A 20079-nucleotide genomic window follows, 5' to 3' on the forward strand; every position below is an offset into this window, starting at 1 on the left:
GTTAATATATTCGACATTTGAATTCACTTTGGCTGCTATGGAGAAATATTCCAGACAGATTTATAAGTCACCAAACCCGTACATTTAAAGGATAAGGCTGGTGTTTTTTAATGCATTTCTTACCATCAACAAATCCTATGAAAATAACAAAATTAGCAATGAATTTGTTTTGCTAACAAGTCTCGTCCATGTAGCCAATGCCCAATAAAGCCATGTCTCAGTAGGCTCCATGGCTCTATTGTATTAAAAAAACAATTAAAAACACGTCAAAGAGCCATGCTGTTGCTCTGGCAGCATATTTCATCATTGCGATGCACCGGGCCGGCCGACTTTTTCCTCAAACAACTTAATAAGCCAACCGTAAGTAGTTCCGTAGCACCGAAAATAGTCCCTGTCGTAATGAAGAATTTGTTCCCATTTGAATTTGATTTGCTAATAACTACAATAGACTTTTCATGGTAACAGTTAGTGATTTTTAAAAATTAAAACAGTCTTTGTGAGCTGTATTTAAAGGTTTTTTGCTTACAATTGGAGCCAATGACTTCCGATTTGTTGACGGTAAGAAATGCATTTAAAAACACCAGCTGTATCCTTTAAGCAGTGCAATGCAAATATTTCTCACTTTCCCAACACTGTATCCTAGTGGCTGCTCTCCAACACTGCAAGAAAGTAGTGCAAGAGAATTAAAAGCAGACCAATTACCTCACTACTCCAAACTCTTTATTGCAGAAAGCTGAAAATCAATTTTCTCCCAAATCCTATTTAGTCATGATGTTATCTTTATTAAACAATTCATTAATGGTATGGGTGAAGTATTCAACTTAGAAGACTTTATATCCAAATACAATGTCTGCATTACAGTGGCTGAATACCAAACCATAACTGAAGCCATCCCTCTTGGTATGATCCAACTTGTTAGATACTATGGAGACACCCCTTCGATTTGTCTTCTAGATTTTATTGCTACAATTAAATTAGAGGGAATGGATATTCTAAGCCCTAAATGCAATAACCAATACTTACGAAAACCTACCCTGGATACATGTGTTCCTATTTCTAAAATACACTGGAATGCGGCTTTGGGACAGATACTTTGGGATAAGGTCTTCGCTGTACCAAATAAATATTGTATACTAAACAAAGTGAAAGAAGTGTCTCATAAACTTATTCACAGAATTTATCTTGTAAAAACATACATTGTAAAAAGATTCAAAGTTGCCTCTGATCACAAATGTGTATTTTGTAATTCTCTGCCTGGAAACAATTGAACATTTATTTTAGAAATGTTATGTTAGAGAACTTTGGAGCGGACTTCAGGACTTCTTATGGACAAAACCAACTCTGGATGTCAATCTCATCAAAAAGGACATGCTATTTTATTTTCGTTTTAATTTTAAGGACAATGAAATCTCTTTTATAATCATTCTCCTTATTTTATTGGGAAGATACCTGATTCATAAAACAAAATGCTCAGCAAGCAATTTTATACAACAGATACAAGCATAGTCAATACAGACAAAGAAAGAAGAGACAGAACAAAAAAACAAACACATAACAAACACAGAATCAAAATTATCTCTACCCCTTCCCTTTCCCTTGAGCCTTCTCTATAATAAATAGCTAAATAGGTGCCCTTCTACCCAAATATATCCCCATCTGTTAATTTGAGGCATTTTCTGCTCTTGGGCTAAAACGGACTCTATTTTACTAAAGTGACATACAAAAGAAAGAAAACCATTCAACTTTAGCGCTTCATTTTTGGCTGCTCTAAAAAGAAGACGTTTCCCCAATAATGTAATGATATTTCCTAAGGCGCTTGGGCTGCTCTCCAGGTCACCCATCAATACCTGAAATAAACCTAAATTAAAATCTCTTTCATATGAATTGACTGAATAAGCTGGTGAGGAAGGCTCGCTCTGTGGTGGGAGTCAAGCTGGACAGTCTAGAAGTAGTGGCAGAGAGGAGGATGAGGGGAAAGATCAATGCCATCCTGGAGAACCCCTCTCACCCTCTCTACCATGAGCTGAGGCTGATGAGGAGCAGCTTCAGCCACAGGCTCCTCCTCCCACGCTGCAGGACGGAGCACCTCAGGCGTTCCTTTGTGCCAGCGGCCATTGGACATCAGCGACCCCTGCGACAGTCAGCCATGACCATCACTCCTCCCCCCTCCAGCTACCCTCAATCTACATGTAGAACTTTGGTTAATACCCCAGATACGTAGCATTTTCCTTGTGGGCATAATTCTATGAAGTAATTTAAACTATTGTAGGGATCTGTCTACAGTGATCTCATAAATCATACTAAAAACTCATTGCCATGGTATAGGGGCATCCAGCAATTCCTCCCAATTATTAATTACATGATTTGGGCATAAGTTATTAGCTTATCTGTTTTAAGATAAAACAAATACATTTCCTTATTAATTTTTTTTTTTACCTCCTATCCATTTGTGGTTTTTCATGTGTAGTCGACATACAAGATTTTTTCCTGCTTCACTTTGCTCTCTGATGATCTTCTTCCATTTTATAGGTGTGGCTGCAAATACTTGATTAGAAACCTGCTGAGAACACACATTTCCATAACACTGAGTCAATTTTTTGTATGCCATAATTTTTCCTTTAGTATTCACTATATCCTTGATAAAAAAAATACCCTTTACGGCCATATCTCGTAGCCTACATATATAGGTTTTTTGTCTATCATACAATTAGCATTTAACCATATTATTTGTTGCAAAATTTCATTTATGTAATACCCCCACACATCAATGATGATAGATTGAATTCTCTTGTTCTTGTGTATTGGTTGTTTTTTTTTGTGTGTTTTTTTGTATTGTGTATTTGTATTGTATGTCTATGTGTATTGCCATTGCATGTCTATCTCTTTCAATAAAAAAAGAAAAAAGAAAGCTGAAAATGGAGTAAAAGACTGGACAGTGTCAATGAATTGCACAGTTTTGGTGACTTTTAAGAGAATTCTATGAGGTTAGAATTCTATTGGTTTGAATAAAAAAAGATTGTAGGCTATCTATCTATCTATCTATCTATCTAGGCCTAGCTTTATTTGTTGACACATGCACACGATTGGTGGGCCATTGGACGGCCACGTGCACGGCGCGCGTCACTTCCTTTTTCCTCCCGCCACCTATCGCGTGACAGCAGACAGGAAGTAGCATCAAGCTAACAAAAAATATGACTTCCGGTTATACATTTCAAAATAAAATGCGCATTGACGAACGACGTTTTTCCAAAAGTGCCAATGTTGAGGAAAAGGAAGAAAATGAAGAATGCATTTTAGAAAGAATATGTAGTAAATAGATCACATTTTTCAGAAAGCAGTTGTTCTGTAAAGTGATACATTTTATGTTTTTGTGCTTTTAACTTCCGGTCTTGTTGTGGAAAACCTTCGGTGGCTTGCTGCAGCTCAGGCAGGAGACGGTCGAGCCAAGGAAGAGATACTAGACAGTCAAGTAACTGTCAGCGGTCTCTGGTTAGCTAGCTAATTCTGCTAGCTAGACGCAAGAAACCATGGTCTCCAGTGCGGTGGTCTTACTCCTGACTTTGGGCTCTGTTTGGGGAAAGGTTGCAGCAGAAAGAAAACTAGCATACGTGACTGTGGTGAGTAACGTTAACCACTGGTGAGGAAAAACTGGGTTAATCTCAGCCCCGCTACGTCCCGTTCTCCCTTGTATGGAGAGGAGGACACGGCGCACTATTCAATAATGTGGTAGTTTGATACTGCTTTGTTCATCGGCAAACGTATATACCTGGTAGAACACAGCAAAGTCATATTTCGGATGCTTGGCATCTTCTATTGAATTCGGCATATCAATGATCCACCAAACAGCACTGAATTAATAAAAAAAACACAATTAGAATTGGTTGACACTGCTCGCTATCGCCCACCACACTTTATTCAAGATAACAGGCGAGCCAATTCTAAAAACTGAAATTTTAATGAAATAAGTGCAGCTTGGTGTACTGGATACCTGATGACTTGAGAAATGGCTCTTAAGGTTTCAGAAAAGGTCTTGGGGGGCCATGTTTTATGAGGCATGTTTGAGGATATTGAAAACAACATTAAACTGGCAAATTATTGAATAGAGTTTGGCGTGACGGGCTCTCGAAGAGAACAGACTGACTTGTGATACTAAGAGCCATTTTCAGTTCGGCCAATTTGTAATATTAAAACCTTTTTGAAATTGATGGAAACCTTGTTAAAATATAGTCAGTCGTTAATAATGAGGCAGTGTTGACAGCCGTGGTGTATCAGGTACCTGCCGTTGTCTATAACGTTAGTAGCCAGGGCTGAATTGGCAGACGGCTAGATAACCAACAACCCCAGCCTTGCAGACCTTTAGCTCTCTTACATGTCAGTGTGCATAATAATAAATGTGTTTGTAACTGACCTCAGTAACTTCGTCCTATCAACAGTACTGTCTAAGCTAGCTGTAGGCACTTTTTGCACTTTTTTCTTTGTCAGAAAGTCATCCTGTCATGTGACTGTCTCATGTCAACACTACTGACAATACAAACAAACACAAAAGGAAATTTTGCACTAGCTAACATGTATTAAGTAAATGGCAATATTCTCAGTCATATCTAATCTCTATGGCAGTGTTGGCTAACTTGATATGTTTCGTGGCATGTACAAACCAGTGTTGTGTTTTTCTACTGTAATAGATAGATGAACTGCCCTCCTTGTGAAAGAGTTTCATGATCCTGATACCAAGCCAACCATTGTTAGAGTGCTTGGGGGTTCATCTTTCAGTTTCTGGGAAATAAAATATTTGGTCAACAATGCAAAAGCAGCTGTCATGCCCAGGACCTATTGGCAGCTCATCATGAATGACACCTGTACAATGTTTCAGTCAGAAAATGCAGTGTTACAGAGAGGGATTTTTGATTATATGAGTGTCTTGTTTGTATGCTACGCACCTCACCTGTAATAACCTTCAGAACAACAAGGCAAGTTTTACATTAGTGCACGTTGTTTAATCCAAATACAGATATATGCAGCTATCGCACACACACAAGCAAAGTTGAAACAGTGAAATAATAGCAAAGCATTGGTTCTACTCAGTACTTCATATTGGATGTGAGACACGTTCAACAATGCAAAGTGAATGCACCTTGGCTGGACTAGTTCCCAATTATTCTCAGGTGACGCCTAGTTAGTCTTCCAGTTTTTCTTTCTTAGTCCTTCCTTCACTTCCCTGGGGGGAAATTTGGGTGTAATCTGCAGCATAATAGAATACAGAGCAGGAAGGAATATTAAAAAAATGAAGAAAAAAATAAATACAGGTTTTCTCAGTGGATGGTAATGATGGGTAGGGTTTCCCCTGCCAAAAGTATTGTTGTGGGGCGAAAACCTTGTATCTCTTTTTTTTAGGAATTTTTAGGAACTAAGAATAACAGCCTTGTTTTTAGCTTGACCACCATGTATTTTTGAGTTTATCCAATTTTTGAAAGGGTTTCATACTCCCAAGGCTCATAGAATTTTCTCAACCCATAGAGAACCATGTAATTGTTCAAGTGAAGTTAAAGCGTTAAAATCACCAAAATATGAGTCACAAGGTTTTCACATGCCAACAGTGATATAACCGTGCCTCCCAAAGCCTCATGCAAACTATTGTGTATATCTGTCTTAAGTTTTTGAACGGGTGTCTGTAGCCTTATGGTAACTGTAAAGGTTGTCGGTTGCTCTTAGAGGAGTCTTCAACCCTTCTCCACACAAAACTCAGCGCATTTCCACAAAATCCTTCCTTATGTGCACATTTGTGTATTTATTGTATGTCCTGTTTTTACTGCACTTGACCAGGAGAGTTTCCCTGAATGGCACATGAAGTATTCTCTGTAAAGGCCAGGAAATACCGTCCATGACAGATGCTTTTCCATGCAAGACTTTATTAGATAGGAGGTTCTTGCAGGGTGGTGCTGGTGTGTGAGTTATGCAGCCATGCAAATGAATGCACATTGGCTTAAGTCGTCAGTTCACATCCATTTAGAGAACACAGAGTGGCAGGGTGTGATATCTCTCATAGACTTACTCAGTGTATCTTCTAAACTTTGAATTCAACCTTTCAAAGAATCCCAAACTGGGAGATACAAGGTTTCTGCAGCTCAGAGTTCACCCCGGGTAATGTCTCTTTAGCATGTCTGTTAAAGAATGCTTTGTGACTAGTTGTGAGATTCAACTAATGGTTTTCCATGCACTGAGGATGACGTTAGACCATGATTAATGTTGCGCGATGGTATCTCCCCCCAGTGTTTCCCCCGGAAGCTTTTCTTGGTGTCATGGAAAGTTCTCTTCTGAATCAGCATTAACACCGTATGACTCTCCATTGAATACAATACTAGTGAAGTTGTTTGAAGTGGTAATCTGTGAGACCCTTGTTTTTGGATTTTGAGGACATCTTTGGTGCCATTTCTGCACTGCACTTACCAGAGATCACCTGTCAATCAAACAGTGTGTCCAGTACTGTGACTTTGTCTTTTTCCTTGCATTTTCTGTTGATGCAGTTTGAGTTTCTCTTTTCTTTGTCTGTTCAGCCATGGTGGCTATCACTGCTCATGCTAACTACCCAGTTCTTCTGCGTATTCCAAATTAAATGGAAGCATAAAACGCACTGCGGCAGAGGACTTTTCCCAGGAAAGAGCTACCAGACATCAGGTGTTTAGAACAGCAAATGGAAAAGCTTTCATGAACTGGCTGCAGGTTGAATCACTGTTGTGTGACATCTGTTGGTGATGGACAGTAGCAAAACTTTTATTTACATGAAAATGTCACAGATTATTACCATAAGCCTTTCATATTTGTTCCAGTGAACATGGCTTTTCAAATACAAACTTATTAACATGTCCTTTATAGACATGTATGACTTTTTTGCTATAAATTAGGATGTAAGGGTACCAAAATTTGACATTGTTATTAGTCCTTCTTAGAGACTATTTGAGGAGGCCTGACTTCACTTCACCTGACTTCAATAAGGTATGTGATGGGGGGGGGGGGGAAGTAAATGGAGTTTTACTTGTGAATGCTACAGTCATTCATATAAAGGAGTTGGAGAGTACCACGAAACGTCACATCCAGAATGATTTTTGAGAAAAAGTTTTATGAAGCACTCGTCACTAGTATCTTAAAACCCTGTATCCAAAGCTACTGGATACAGAGATACTACTCACTTTCTTTTTTTAGCGTTATGGACGTGGAATCCGTCAGAGAAGTGAGAATTGAAATAGCATTAGGACAAGGTCATGTATTCCCTAGTTAAAACAGCAGCATCATGAAGCTTAGGTGTTAAGTCATGCACACATGACGTTAAAATATGAGGACGATCTGGTTGTGGGGAAATGAAGGGGGGTGCGGGCAGTTGTAGTTGACCGTTCACCAGCTCTGGAACAGAGGTCGAAATTGATTTTCTCATATCAAAGTTATGCAAACTGTTGTTGCAGCTGTTGCAGGAGCTAACTGATTCCTAGAAACTGTGACCTACAACACCTATAGGCTATTAGGCCTAGCTGCCTGCTAGCTAGATATAAATGGATCATGGTGCAGGTAAGGCGAGGTGCTTTAAATGGATAATCCAGCCTTAAATAGAGTTAACATGTTATTCTACTTATCTGGGACAGTTCAGTCAAACTGTGAATATGGGAAACACCAGAAACCCGAAAAGCCACATTTCTCTGTGGTGGCATCAAGACCAAAACCTGAAACCTTTTCACTGACACTGAATGGGAGTCTGAGTTGCAGTTACAGTAACCAGATTGATTTTACAGGATATAGACACTTCTTTTGGTTTACTGTAACAATGTCCATTTGCATGTGAAAGCTCAAACATTTGAGTCCACAACGTTTGTTCTTCTTTTATTATCAAAGGAGCAGTTCAAGGTTTGGGGCCAGTTGCATAAACATAGTTTGACTTCTCTAAGCCTCAGACTGGTGTATAACACCCTAGTTAGACCAGTTTGGTGTCAGACTCGCATAAAAATTAAGACTGACCTGTTTTTGTTTTATAGAGGGTAACCACCTTCAGGCTAAACTAGAGACTAAAGTGAAGGGCCTGGACTAACCACATGAATTCAGGTGAAAGCTATGATATGATAGATGCAAAGTTTTATAGAGCCATATATGCACTGAAGGCGCAGTGACTTTGAATGATCTGGACGATTACAGGTATTGTTTGTCCTCATTTGGCTTTGGCCTCTTGACCGCATGGTTTGGAGATGGAGGGCTGATAGAATGTTATAATACTAGGCTGCTGGTGCTGGTGTGCTGTGTGTGTAACAGACTGAACCTGAACCTTTTTAGAAACAACGCATTGCCCATTCAGTTACTCAACAGTTATATTTACCAGATGTGGCGGGCCTTCGGCACATGGTAGTCAGAAATGTATCTAGTTTTAGCTTTATAGAGCAATGTCATGTAAAATGTAGTTTTGTATTTTAAAGTTCATGTTTCCTAGTGGAATTTTGTGTGTCGCCTTTCCTGAATGGAGTCTTAATGGTGTCTTAAGATGACATGTTTTCTGTGGTTGGTTTCATGGCTTCTAGATAATTATTTTCTCAAACATTCTGCTCTTGAGTACTGACAAACACTAGTCTTCTTGTCTTGGGGGGTAGGCAAATATTAAAATTGCCACCTTCAGAGAACGCTCCAGTTAAAACTATTTCAATAGCATTTACTGTCAACCAACTGCATTTTATTACGGACAGTGACACAGACAAAACTAGGACTAAGGTTTTTACTGCTGCTCAGTCTGTCCTCATGTTTGGTTGAGATGTTTTCTGATACTTGTCGTTCCACACTCTTCCTCTCTGTTTTCTCTTGTAGCTCTGTATGTACTGGGGTTTCTCTGCCTATTGAAGCTCTTAGGTGACATACCTAAATGTTTTTTTTTTCTGTCTAAAGTTCATACAAGTTATGTTCATCTCCACATAAAACCTAGCACACTGATGATTTGGCTTGTTATAGAAAACATACCTATCCTATTTGGTATTATTGCAGATTTTAAGGAAAAGCTTCAAAATTATGAATTCTCACAATAAGAACTAATTTTTTTGTTTATTGGCACTTTGGGGATTTTAGATTCTATTTAGAATAGCACATAACATTAACAAATATTACACATAAATCATTTTCCTCTCTGTTGCATACTAGTGAAATATGGTTTCATTTAATAGGATGACATCACAATTTTTTTTCCAATGATATCCAATTCTATTAGTGTTATTACCACTAAACCCATTCTCTTATGTAATTTTAATGTAGCAGTGCCGCCCTGGGGGTAATTTTAGTTTTGTGTCCACATCTTTCACTGTTTTGATTATAGCACTGCAGAATTTTTACAATGATAAAGCATCCAAAGAAGACATTTTGTAGCAGCGCATTGCAACATATCCCCTGTGGTTTTAAAGGGAATTTGGGGTCAATTATATGTTATTCTAATCCCACATTTTCTCTAACAGTGGTGGAAATGTTCTTGCTGTGGTTGCACACCATTGCTGAATGAATGGTGGGGAAACACTGTGATCTAGGGTGTTGCCTAAAATCTCTCTCCTCCCCCCTCCAGCTGTTTCGGCATGGCGACAGATCACCAGTCAAGGCCTATCCCACCGACCGCTACCAAGAGAGCGCCTGGCCGCAAGGTTTCGGACAACTGTCACAGGTAAAGGATCCGCCCAAATGAAAAAGAGAAAAATTGCCACACACTGGATTGATGCTCTGATTTTATTTTCCATTTTACGACTGTTACTCTGCTATTTTAGCTTTATTGTCCCACTCCAAACCCACATGGATTTTATGATGTGCACCAAGGTTAACTAGACTCAGCGATGCCATACATGTCAGGAAAATAATGTCCCTTTGCTCTTGTTTTGTGTGTGTGTCTGTTTAGGTGGGGATGGAGCAGCACTTTGAGCTGGGCCAGTTTCTTCGGAAGCGATACCAAGGTTTCCTCAACGGATCCTATGACAGACACGAGGTAGATGGACTCTCCTCTACTCTCCTCTCCTTCAATTTTTTCATCACATGACACCACACCAGCCTATGTAGGCAGACTGTGATTCAGCTGATGTTTCGAAGAGTGGGCCTCTTACCACGTCGGTGTTATGAACAGGGTTCCCACTGGTCATGGAATTCTTGGAATATGGAATTTAGAGAGCAAGTCAGGGAATTTGATAAATTGTCTTGGGAAGTCAGGGAATATCAGAGAGTTTTGGGTCACTTTACAGCAATATAGCAGAATGTATTTTCCAACTTGTTTCACACATTGATTGCATTAGATGGAGGTTTTCAGCTCAACTATAGTGGAAACCAGACTGTTCACCCTTGTAGAAAAACATTAACAAACCAGGAAGGAATAACATTTTTAGTTCATTGAAGTGGTCAAGCTTAGTTATGGAAAGTCATGGAAAAATCATGGAATTTTTCAGGCCACAGTGGGAATCCTGTGTGAAGGACATTGTTGGAGTTTAGCAGCCAACACTTGCTAGTTATAGAAAAGCAGCAGCAGCATAACATTCACAGTATGATCTGACCAAACAGCTGTTCAATTCAGTACGTCAAACTTTGCATAAAAATTCCTGGATGGAAACTCAACTTATGGCTCTGTACAGCACTGCACTATCAGTAACGTTGAGGTGCATATCGAGTGTCCCATGGAAATGCTGGTTTTGCTTGTCAGCCGGTAAGATGCAAAGCAGCACCGACTCTGTAACAAGGCTGTGAAGTCTTTTGGTCCTCCGGTATGTTACTTGCTGATACTGATATCATTTCCAAGCACATACAGACTGTGATGAGTCTGCAAGAGTTTTTCTGTAAATAAAGTTGATCTCCCCACCGCCAATTCTGTGTTTCCCCAGATCTCAGTTCGCAGTACAGACTATGATCGCACCCTGATGAGTGCTGAGGCCAACCTGGCAGGTCTGAACACGTTCTCTACTATTACTCCTACTAATGCTAATATTCTTCTATTCTCTTATTATCCGCTTCTCCTTCTTTTCCTACTACTACTACTCCTTCTCCTCATCTTTCTACTTCTACTACTCCTCCTTTGACGACTACTACTGCTTCTCCCACTCTTACCACTACTTCTTTTCCTTCTACTACTTCACTTTCTAGTACTAGTGCTTTTTCTTCATTCGTCTTCCTCCTCCTGTGCCTTCACGGTATTTATTCCTAGTGTTGTTGTCCTCTAGGTCTCTACCCCCCCAGTGGTCAGCAGATCTTCAAAACAGACTTAAAGTGGCAGCCAATACCTGTACACACTGTACCGCAAGACCAAGAGAGGGTATGCTGTGTGTGTGTGTGTATCAGACTTCTTTGTTAAAAGAGATTCAACGCTCTTTGTCTCACCTCTCTGTCTCCCTCTTGTCACCCTGTTTTCTGTCTCCGTTTCTTTTGTAGCTCCTCTCATTCCCGTTGGGAGACTGTCCTCGGTACAAGCAGCTGATGAATGAAACCGAACACACTGAGGAATTCATCAATGTCACCAATGCATACAAGGTATCCTTCTCTTCTCTTCTCTTCTCTTCTCTTCTCTTCTCTTCTCTCCTCTCTTTATAAATTTATCCCAGAGGAGGCTCACCTTGTCTTGAGCACGTCTCTTCAGAGTTTGGGATCTTTATACATGGTAGAAAAAAAGAATAAAAAGCCATGGCACTTTTCTCACAACAGCTGTAAACGGGGTCTTTTTTTCTAGTTTATAATGATAATAATCTTTAGTTGTACAGCACTTTTATAGTCTCAAAGTGCTTTACAGAAGAGTAAAAAAAAGCAGAAGTAGATCAAACTGACAGCAAAAGCAATAAATGTATAGTAAAACAATTTTTTATATAAAGGCAAGAACATAAAAGTAAACCATAAAAAGTAGGTCACAGACAATTAATAAAAGATTGTTACATTAAAGCAAGTCTACAAAAGTGAGTTACAGATTCAGCAGCCTAAACACTTGAGGCAGGTGGTTTTAGACCTTATTCTGCTCCTCTCCTCAGGACATTATAGAGATGGTGAGGAATGAAACGGGCCTGAATAAGACTAACGTGGAATCAGTCTGGAGCGTTTACGACACACTCTACTGCGAGGTGAGAACACACACACACACACACACACACAAACAACTACACAACTAAACAACAAAAAAAGATGTAATTATCTTTTTTTAGTTCAGTTCACTTCTCATTGGAATCCATATGGAGCAGAGGTTCACTGCACAGCTCAGTCACTGGGGACCAAAGTGTTTGCTAGTTTTGTCCTAGATTAGCTGGAGAGTGTATTCACTTATTATTGGCAAAATATCAGCATTTGATTCAGGGGGTGCAGGTTTTGCATAACAAACATGTGACAGCTCTTTTATGTTTTATGGAAAACTGGTGTTCGAATTATTTTGACCAGGGAGTATACATTCAGCATTCAGTATTCAATAGCTAAGTGTGTTTGAGGCCAGCCAGTTGGCATGCAGTGTGGTAGCAATGGTAGGGGGAAGTGGAAGAAGTGAACATGTGTGTGTCCAGGTCATCATGAATGAAGTGAGGTATCTCTGTAACAGGAAGGGCCTTAGAACAAGTTGGTCGACTCTGTCTATGGCTCAGGGTAACAGGGAAACACTATTTAGCTGACACTCCTTCCCAGATCAGTGAGCAAGGTGTTCAGTGTCTTGCTCTAGGACACTTTGACAGGACACATCATTGTTTGCTGGAATGGAACCTGAGACCTTCTGGTTACAGGACTCTCTGTAACCCGCTACTCTGCATCATCGCTATGATTGCTTGCAAAAGCCCTTTGATTTTCAACAGGGAAGTCTGCCTAAGTCATGTGTAGACCTGGACTCTGCTGAGGCAGCTGCTAGGCCGTGTGTGTGCCTGTACGTGCGTATGGGAAGTCATTTGCTGTGGTTTAGTCTTGTGACTGAACTGAACTCACCAGTTTAAAGGAACAGGCAGACATTTTGGTAATAAGCTCTTCAAATCTGTGCTCTATCTGTTCTATATGTTGTAGTTCATGTTAACATTTTATCACACTGGTTAGTGGATGGAACAAGCTAGGTTTGTATCATGTTAAAGCACTTCAGCACTGTAAATACACACATACATAGAACTGCTACCAAGCTTCTCACAGCACAAGTTGATCAAGGAACTTATTCACCAAGAAGTCAGCGTATTCCTTTAACAGGCATGTGCACGTACACACACACACACACATATATACAGGCGCACACACACATATACGTTAAGCATCTGCCAGCTCAGCAGGAATCTGTAGGCGTGTCTGAAAGATCATACTGCACCCGGCTGCTGGATAGCATGCCAATAGAATACTAAACCTATCAATATATTACTCCCACTTCATACGTCATCAGTATCTACACTCACATATGTTTTTTTTTATTTTTCAGGGAACAATCTTCATGATATTCTGAGCTGGTGTACTCCAAATACTTCCAAAATAGTGTGAGGTTTCAGACACAAGCTAAATGTTGAATCAGGGGGAGCGGGGTCAGTGTGTACAGCCGTGCCACAGAATAACTTATCGACAGTGTGTGAGATAGTTGCAGAGAGAGAGAAAGGCAGCAATAGATAGTGATGGAGGACTGCTGACGAAATGCTATCAAGAAGAAAAAAATGGTTATTAAACTTTTGTTGTATTGTGCAAAAGCAGATTTTGTAGAATTGACACCCTCTTTGCCATGTGTGTGTCCAGTCCCGTCACAACCTGACAGCTCCTGACTGGGTGACTCCTGACATCATGGAGAAGCTCAGAATACTCAAAGACTTTGGATTTCAGGTAACAGCAGTAAAAAAATGCTCTTTTGTGCTTTACTGTCTGATTCGGTGCCGATGTAATGTGATGATACTGTGTGATGTGTGATTTACACAGGTCATATTTGGGGTCCACAAACAACAAGAGAAGAGCCGGCTGCAGGGAGGTAGGTGTGTGTGTGTGTGTGTGTGTGTGTGTGTGGTTGAGTGTGGAACAACCTGCCTGAGGAGCTTAGGCTAGCATTTTTTAAATCACTTCTTAAAACTTTTTTTTTTTTTTTTTAAGTGCTTTGCAAATCTATTATTATATACAATCTACACTGATGAATGCTATTAACATGTAAAAACATAAATAAATATTTCTCTTGCTGTCTCTATGTACTGCATATCTTTGTGTGCATATAAATTGAATTTCTGTATAGAAACAAAGCATTCCTCTGTTTAGATAATATAAAAAGCATTGTACAATCCACAGTCATGTCTGAATTTAATTATGGAGACATTTGGCATTCGCATGCTGGCCTTTCTACTGTGAGGCCACTGGACGCACACACACAGTGCCTTGTATTTATCAAAGGAGATAACACACACTCACCATTGTGATTTATATCAAAAAGTTGTCTTCAAAAAGTATATATCAAAAAGTAATATATGTGCCTTTATGCTGCTGGAATGTGTGACTGAATTGTATTTGAATTGGCAAACTGACATTTCTCGATCTTAGTGAGACTATTTGATTAAATGAAGGATAAATGTGGAAAAAAGTGTCTCTCTGTCTCTCTCTGTCAGGCCTCCTATTGGGTGAGATAGTGAAGAATCTTTCCAAGATGGCCGTCCCAGACCCAAAACAGCGACTCAAGCTGATGATGCTGTCTGCGGTGAGATAGTAATAATACTATAACTTAGTACGAGAGTTATTGTCTATAAAAGTAACAATGATTACGGTTATTACTTGGCATACACAATGCAGTGCAGTGATGTGTTCTTCATATATTCTTAACTATGTGCACTTGTTTAATGTGTGTGCGTGTGTGTGTGTGTGTGTGTGTGTGTGTGTGTGTGTGTGTGTGTGTGTGTGTGTTGGTTCCACAGCATGACACCACTGTAGCAGCTCTGCAGGCCAGCTTGAATGTGTTCAATGGAAGACAGCCGCCTTACGCCTCCTGCCATATCTTTGAGCTGTACAGAGACGACAACGGGTAACACACACACACACACACACACACAGTGTAGACACACAGTCAGCATATACATAAGACACACACACAGACACCTTGCATGTTAACACATAAATATAACGATTAGGATTTGACAGATGTGGGTTGATATTACACTGATTTTTGTTTTTATTCCTCTCCTCTCTCCTCTGTATCTTCTACCTCTCTACCCTTCTGTATCTACCTCTATTTGTCTCTCTCTGTATCTTTCTCTCTCTCCCTCTCTCTCTGTCCGTCCAGCTCTGTGACGGTGTCGATGTTTTACCGGAACGACAGCACGGTGGCGCCGTACCCAGTGCTGTTGCCGGGCTGCAGCCTCGACTGCCCCCTGGAGGACTTTGTGAGAATTACAAAGCTCTCTATAGCAGAAGACCGGGACAAAGAGTGTCAACTGCCTTCAGATGGGGGAGACAAAGGTAAACACACACACACTCACATGGTATTAGATAAGATTAAACTTAAATGATGGGTGAAGCAAAGAAAAATAGAATAGAAATAAGAATGGTGCTGACAATTACAACAATAGAATGTATTAAGTTGATATCTAAAATGTTATTGATATATTTTGTTAAATTTATTACTGTAAAAATATTATTCCAAGTCTTTAGAAACATTACATCTTTCGGTATAATGTAGGTATAAAACTGCTGAGATCATTATTTCCAAAGCCCAGGCAATAAATTAAAGTGAAACAAATATCCTCAATTTCCATAGAAGAATTTGAAATTTTCCCTTGAAACTGAAAAAATGATTACTCCTTAATTTTCTTCAGAGAAAATACAAGAGCTTAGTCCTTTTCTCTCACACCCTTCCTTCTTTCCCTCGCTCCCTCCATCCATCCTCTCTCCCTCACTCCCTCCCTCCGCCCGCTACTGCCTTCTCATCTATCCATCCCCGCCTCCCTTCGTCTCCCCGTCTGTCCGTCTCCCCGTCTATCCGTCTCCCTCTCCTCAGAAGTGGTCATCGGCCTGGCGGTGTTCGGCTGCCTGCTCTTCCTCCTCGTCGTCCTCCTCCTCAGCCTCGTCTGCTGGCAGAAGGAGCCGAGCGGCAGCCGGGGGTACCGCCACGTCGTCAACCAGGAGGCCGGCGACGAGTCCTGACAGACGCACAAGCTCCTCCCGCAGAGATGCACGGGCCACGCCTCCTGGGACGGCAGCGACGACGATGACCTTTGAACTCTTTGGACTCTTAACTCTGGGTCGGGACCCCCTCTTCATCAGCCGTCTGATTTCCAAAACTGATCCAAAAAGGCTCCTGTGTCTGTCGGGTCAACGGGGAAATCGTTTCTTGGTTCGACACATTTTTAAGTAAAGATTTTTAAACTACAGCTTTTAAAAAAAAAATGTCTGAAAGTTTGCATCCGCACTCCAAACTCACAGAAAGAGGACTAGACCATGATGGATGGGATCTGGAATGATTTCTTCAACTGCTATTGAGACATCAAGGAAACGCAGCAGGGAAAAACGTCCAATTCATCTGAACTGAATTTGTCATCCCACTGTGTTCTGAAGCGCTGGTCCCCAGTCAGCCAAGTGGGTTCATGACTTCCACGAAATTTGACTCAGTCCTCTGCAAGGAAAGACCCTGTGTCCCTCCGTGAGTCTGGGTTTCTGAAACTATGGGTCATGGGGCTCAAAGTGGGTCTAATGTGTGGTTCTGGTGACGATTTTAGAGTAAAAAATGCGATTTTTAGAGTAAAAGATAATGAAAAGCCATGGTTTTAAAATAGTGTTTAGCCTGGAAAATCAATGGAAACGATGATCCGAGACAGGAAGTTCTTGGAAATTGCACAAAAAATTGTAGTCAAACACTCAAATCAGCTGGGACACTTGAAACCCACTTACAAAATGTTGGTGTTGGAAATTTCAATATACAGTATATCAAGGATTAGTCTCGGAATATGATTAGCTAAAGATGTTGGGCTTCTCCAGAACTGGCGATCAGTGAACACACATCAGTCTGCGTGTTTTGGTGTGTGTGTGTGTGTTTATGTGTGTGTGTTGGCACATCTGTGCTCCTGTACGTGTGTGTGTTTACTCGGAGGCCTAAAGACCATGATGCCTTAACAAACATGCTGAGTTTTAATATCGGGGTGATTCCCAGTAAGTCTTAGGTTTGTTTAAACTCATTAGCCGTGGCTATGTTTGATAAATGGTCCATTTGTTTCTGTGTGTTTCATGGGGAATTGGGTGGAGGTGTTTCAAAGTTTCAAGGTTTAACGTTTTCAGTTGAACTTCTTGAGGTGCGCTTGATTTATCAAAGGGACTGCAGGGTGGTTTCGTGATTCGGGAGACCGTCCTTCAACCAGAGAGCCTGGGTTCAAGCCCCGACCTCTGACCTCCGTCTTTAGGGCCAAGAGAAAAATGTATTTCTCCTTTCAGTATCGACACAAATCTTGCGAGACATTTAAATCCGCCTCAACAGTGGAGCTATCACTTCTGCGATCAAATAATTTAAGTGCTTCTCATGTATTCTTTTTTTCAAGAATTTAGATTTTATTCAGCTGCCATTTTGACCAGGAATGGTACGCAAGTGATGCTTGAAACATTGGTAATTTGGAGATATTTGAAAGGATACCGTGACATTTTGAAGTTTAGTCTGTTATTTTTCTTCACTAGGCACTTGGCACATGATAGGTAAAGCTGTTATATCCGTACCGAACCCGGCTTGTTAGCGTTTATCATTGAAACCAGTGGATACCTCTAGCTGAAATGTAGTCTTTTAGCTTGCGGCTAGCAGTACCCATTAGTTTCAATGAGTAATGGTAACAGTGCTGTCTTGGTGTGCTTTTGGAAGCTCAAGAAAATTGTAACAACTTTTTCTCATATTGTGACATGGCTGTGAAGTGGCTGGTGAAGACTAAAATACCAAATGTCAAGGTATCACTTTTGATGAATGTTGCATTTATTTTTTGTGATATTTTTTGTGATGTTTGAAGTTGTTTTTCTTTATTTGCTGGAACTTAAGAAACACTGGAGAACTTGTCTAACTTTTGTGTTGATTTTGAACTCGACTGTTTAACGCATTTCACCAGGAATCAAAAATCATTTGATCTTGCATATTGGTGCTGTTGCATGAACAAACAAACTTGTTTTACCATTGAGGACCAAGCATTTTTGAAACTACAGGATGGGTTTTGAATTATTTTTATGGGCGTTAGTGTCATGACACTTATTCAAAACATAGAATGTAGCCTAAACTTTCAGCTCAAGCAGTAAAGTACAAAAAACCCACCCAAGGTTTTCATGCAACAGGAGAGCCATGTTTCCTGAGTTGAGTTTAATTAGTTTCTTTGGTTTCCAAAATAGTTTTAAAGTAAAAAAACAAAATTAAAATATAAAATCCAGGTCCAGACATGACAAAAACCAGCAGAAAATACATTCCTCACTGTCCTGGTTACCTTAAATGGGATATTGGAGTTTACCAAATAATAACAGCATATTGGTATGCACAGAAACACACCCTCACAGTTTTAAAATCAGACACATCATGTTTTCTCAGCTTTATTTGGCTCTAAATTGTAAGTTTTAAGTTAATTACTTGTCTTCCCAGTATATGAAATGAATGATCTGACTTTGAGAACGTGTTGCTTGTAAATGAGATTTTGGATAAATAAATGATTCATCTTTGTGTGTGTGTGTGTGCGTGTGTTGTAGATACACACAGCAACATTCTCACTTATCCACCTAATTCCCATTGAAATCGGGAGGGTCACAGACCCCCGAATGAATATACAGTACTTTGTTTACACATGTTTGTATGGTAGTATGGTATGTGACATGTATATGATGTAAGTCATATTTATTGCTCCCTGGGAACAGCAATGTGTGACACTTCTTCTAGTTTTCTGCTGCACCTCCAAAAAACTGCCGACTGCATCCTGTCTTACCTTCAAAAATCAGTAGGAAATTCACTCATTTCTTATGTAACTGGGCATCTGGCTGTCTTCTCTCATACACAAGCCTAACGAACCTCGTGAGTCTAGTTATCTCTCGCTTCCCAGCCTGTTGATTCATCGCTACACTCCGTATCCTCTTCTTCACTCCAGCCTAGCTGCCATTGAAATATGCAGGACAGTGGGATCATAGTAAAGCCACCCGCCTCTGTCTGGCTGTATCTTTATGAGGCAGACTGAGTGTAGTGGTGAATCAACAGGCTGGGAACTGACAGAGATAACTAGACTGCAGCAGAGGGGAGCGTTAGGTGTGTGTGTGTGTGTGTGTTTTAAGAGAGGAGAGCTGGCCACCACTCAGGAATGCAGAACTATCAGTCTGGCAGCACCAATCAAATCAGTCCAATCCAAAGCTGCTTTCACTCTCACATAAGACGAGCATATCAAGGTATTTTATCTCATTTTGCATTATTGGGCTCATTTACATTTCAAGCCAAATTATTTTACTATGCACTCACTAAGAAAAAATAAAAAGAGAATACTTTTAAGTCATTTTGCTTGTTTCAAATATCTGGAAACAAGTGAAATGTCTTCATAACGGCAGATTTAACTGTTTCAATTTCACTTCAGTATGTCTGATAAGTCTCAGTACACAGTAAAATGTTTTGCAGTGAGCTGGCCAGCTGACTTGACTTCATGCCACATGTGGATGTTCCTCATGAACTTGTTAACTGGTAAATTTATCACATGACTGGGGAGCTTGTTTGGGTGGGAAAAGTCTTGACGGCAGCAGATGCAACACAGTGTAATTCAATTCATTCCTGTGTGCGTTAGGTTTGATCAGGTTAGGTCAGTATCATATGTAACTAATGAAGGCGTAAATGTGTTCCTGCCAAGGTTAAGTCGCACATCACAGCTTGCAAAGGCAGTGTATGTACCAACTGTGGATGTTTACATCTACCAGCAGAAACCTATAATTTGCGCTGATTTTCATGGGCGCTTCACCAACATTTTCAAACGTTTTCATGAGTTACACTTCTCATTTTTCACATTGAGCTCTACTTTTTCCACTGTGTTCCTTCCGATGATGTTGCGGTGCTTATGCTAACTTTCAAGTTAGACTGATTTGTGACCTTTTAGGAGAGCGACAGATGAACTCCAGTTCGATTTCGTCTTAAAAACAGTGCAGTAGGCCTTTATTTAAACATGGTAG

The 20079-nt window shown here is 40.2% G+C and overlaps 1 protein-coding gene across 2 annotated transcripts; it reads left to right on the forward strand.

Moving 5' to 3' along the window:
• Positions 1–3437: 3437 nt before the first annotated feature.
• acp2 (acid phosphatase 2, lysosomal) lies at positions 3438–18604 on the forward strand. Of its 2 annotated transcripts, none has more exons than XM_071926477.2 (13): positions 3438–3617; positions 9572–9667; positions 9896–9982; positions 10863–10923; positions 11199–11290; positions 11407–11505; positions 11994–12083; positions 13699–13782; positions 13876–13924; positions 14547–14635; positions 14850–14956; positions 15215–15390; positions 15929–18604. In XM_071926477.2, exons 1-13 carry the CDS (start codon positions 3528–3530, stop codon positions 16072–16074), a joined length of 1266 nt encoding a protein of 421 aa, XP_071782578.1. In that variant the 5' UTR covers positions 3438–3527; the 3' UTR covers positions 16075–18604. The 2 variants fall into 2 exon arrangements, with proteins under 2 accessions (XP_071782578.1, XP_071782586.1); XM_071926485.2 differs by having other exon boundaries at positions 15932–18604.
• The last annotated feature ends 1475 nt before the right edge of the window (positions 18605–20079 follow it).

The sequence above is a fragment of the Centroberyx gerrardi genome, chromosome 21, assembly GCF_048128805.1.
Source record: "Centroberyx gerrardi isolate f3 chromosome 21, fCenGer3.hap1.cur.20231027, whole genome shotgun sequence".
NCBI lineage: Eukaryota > Metazoa > Chordata > Actinopteri > Beryciformes > Berycidae > Centroberyx > Centroberyx gerrardi.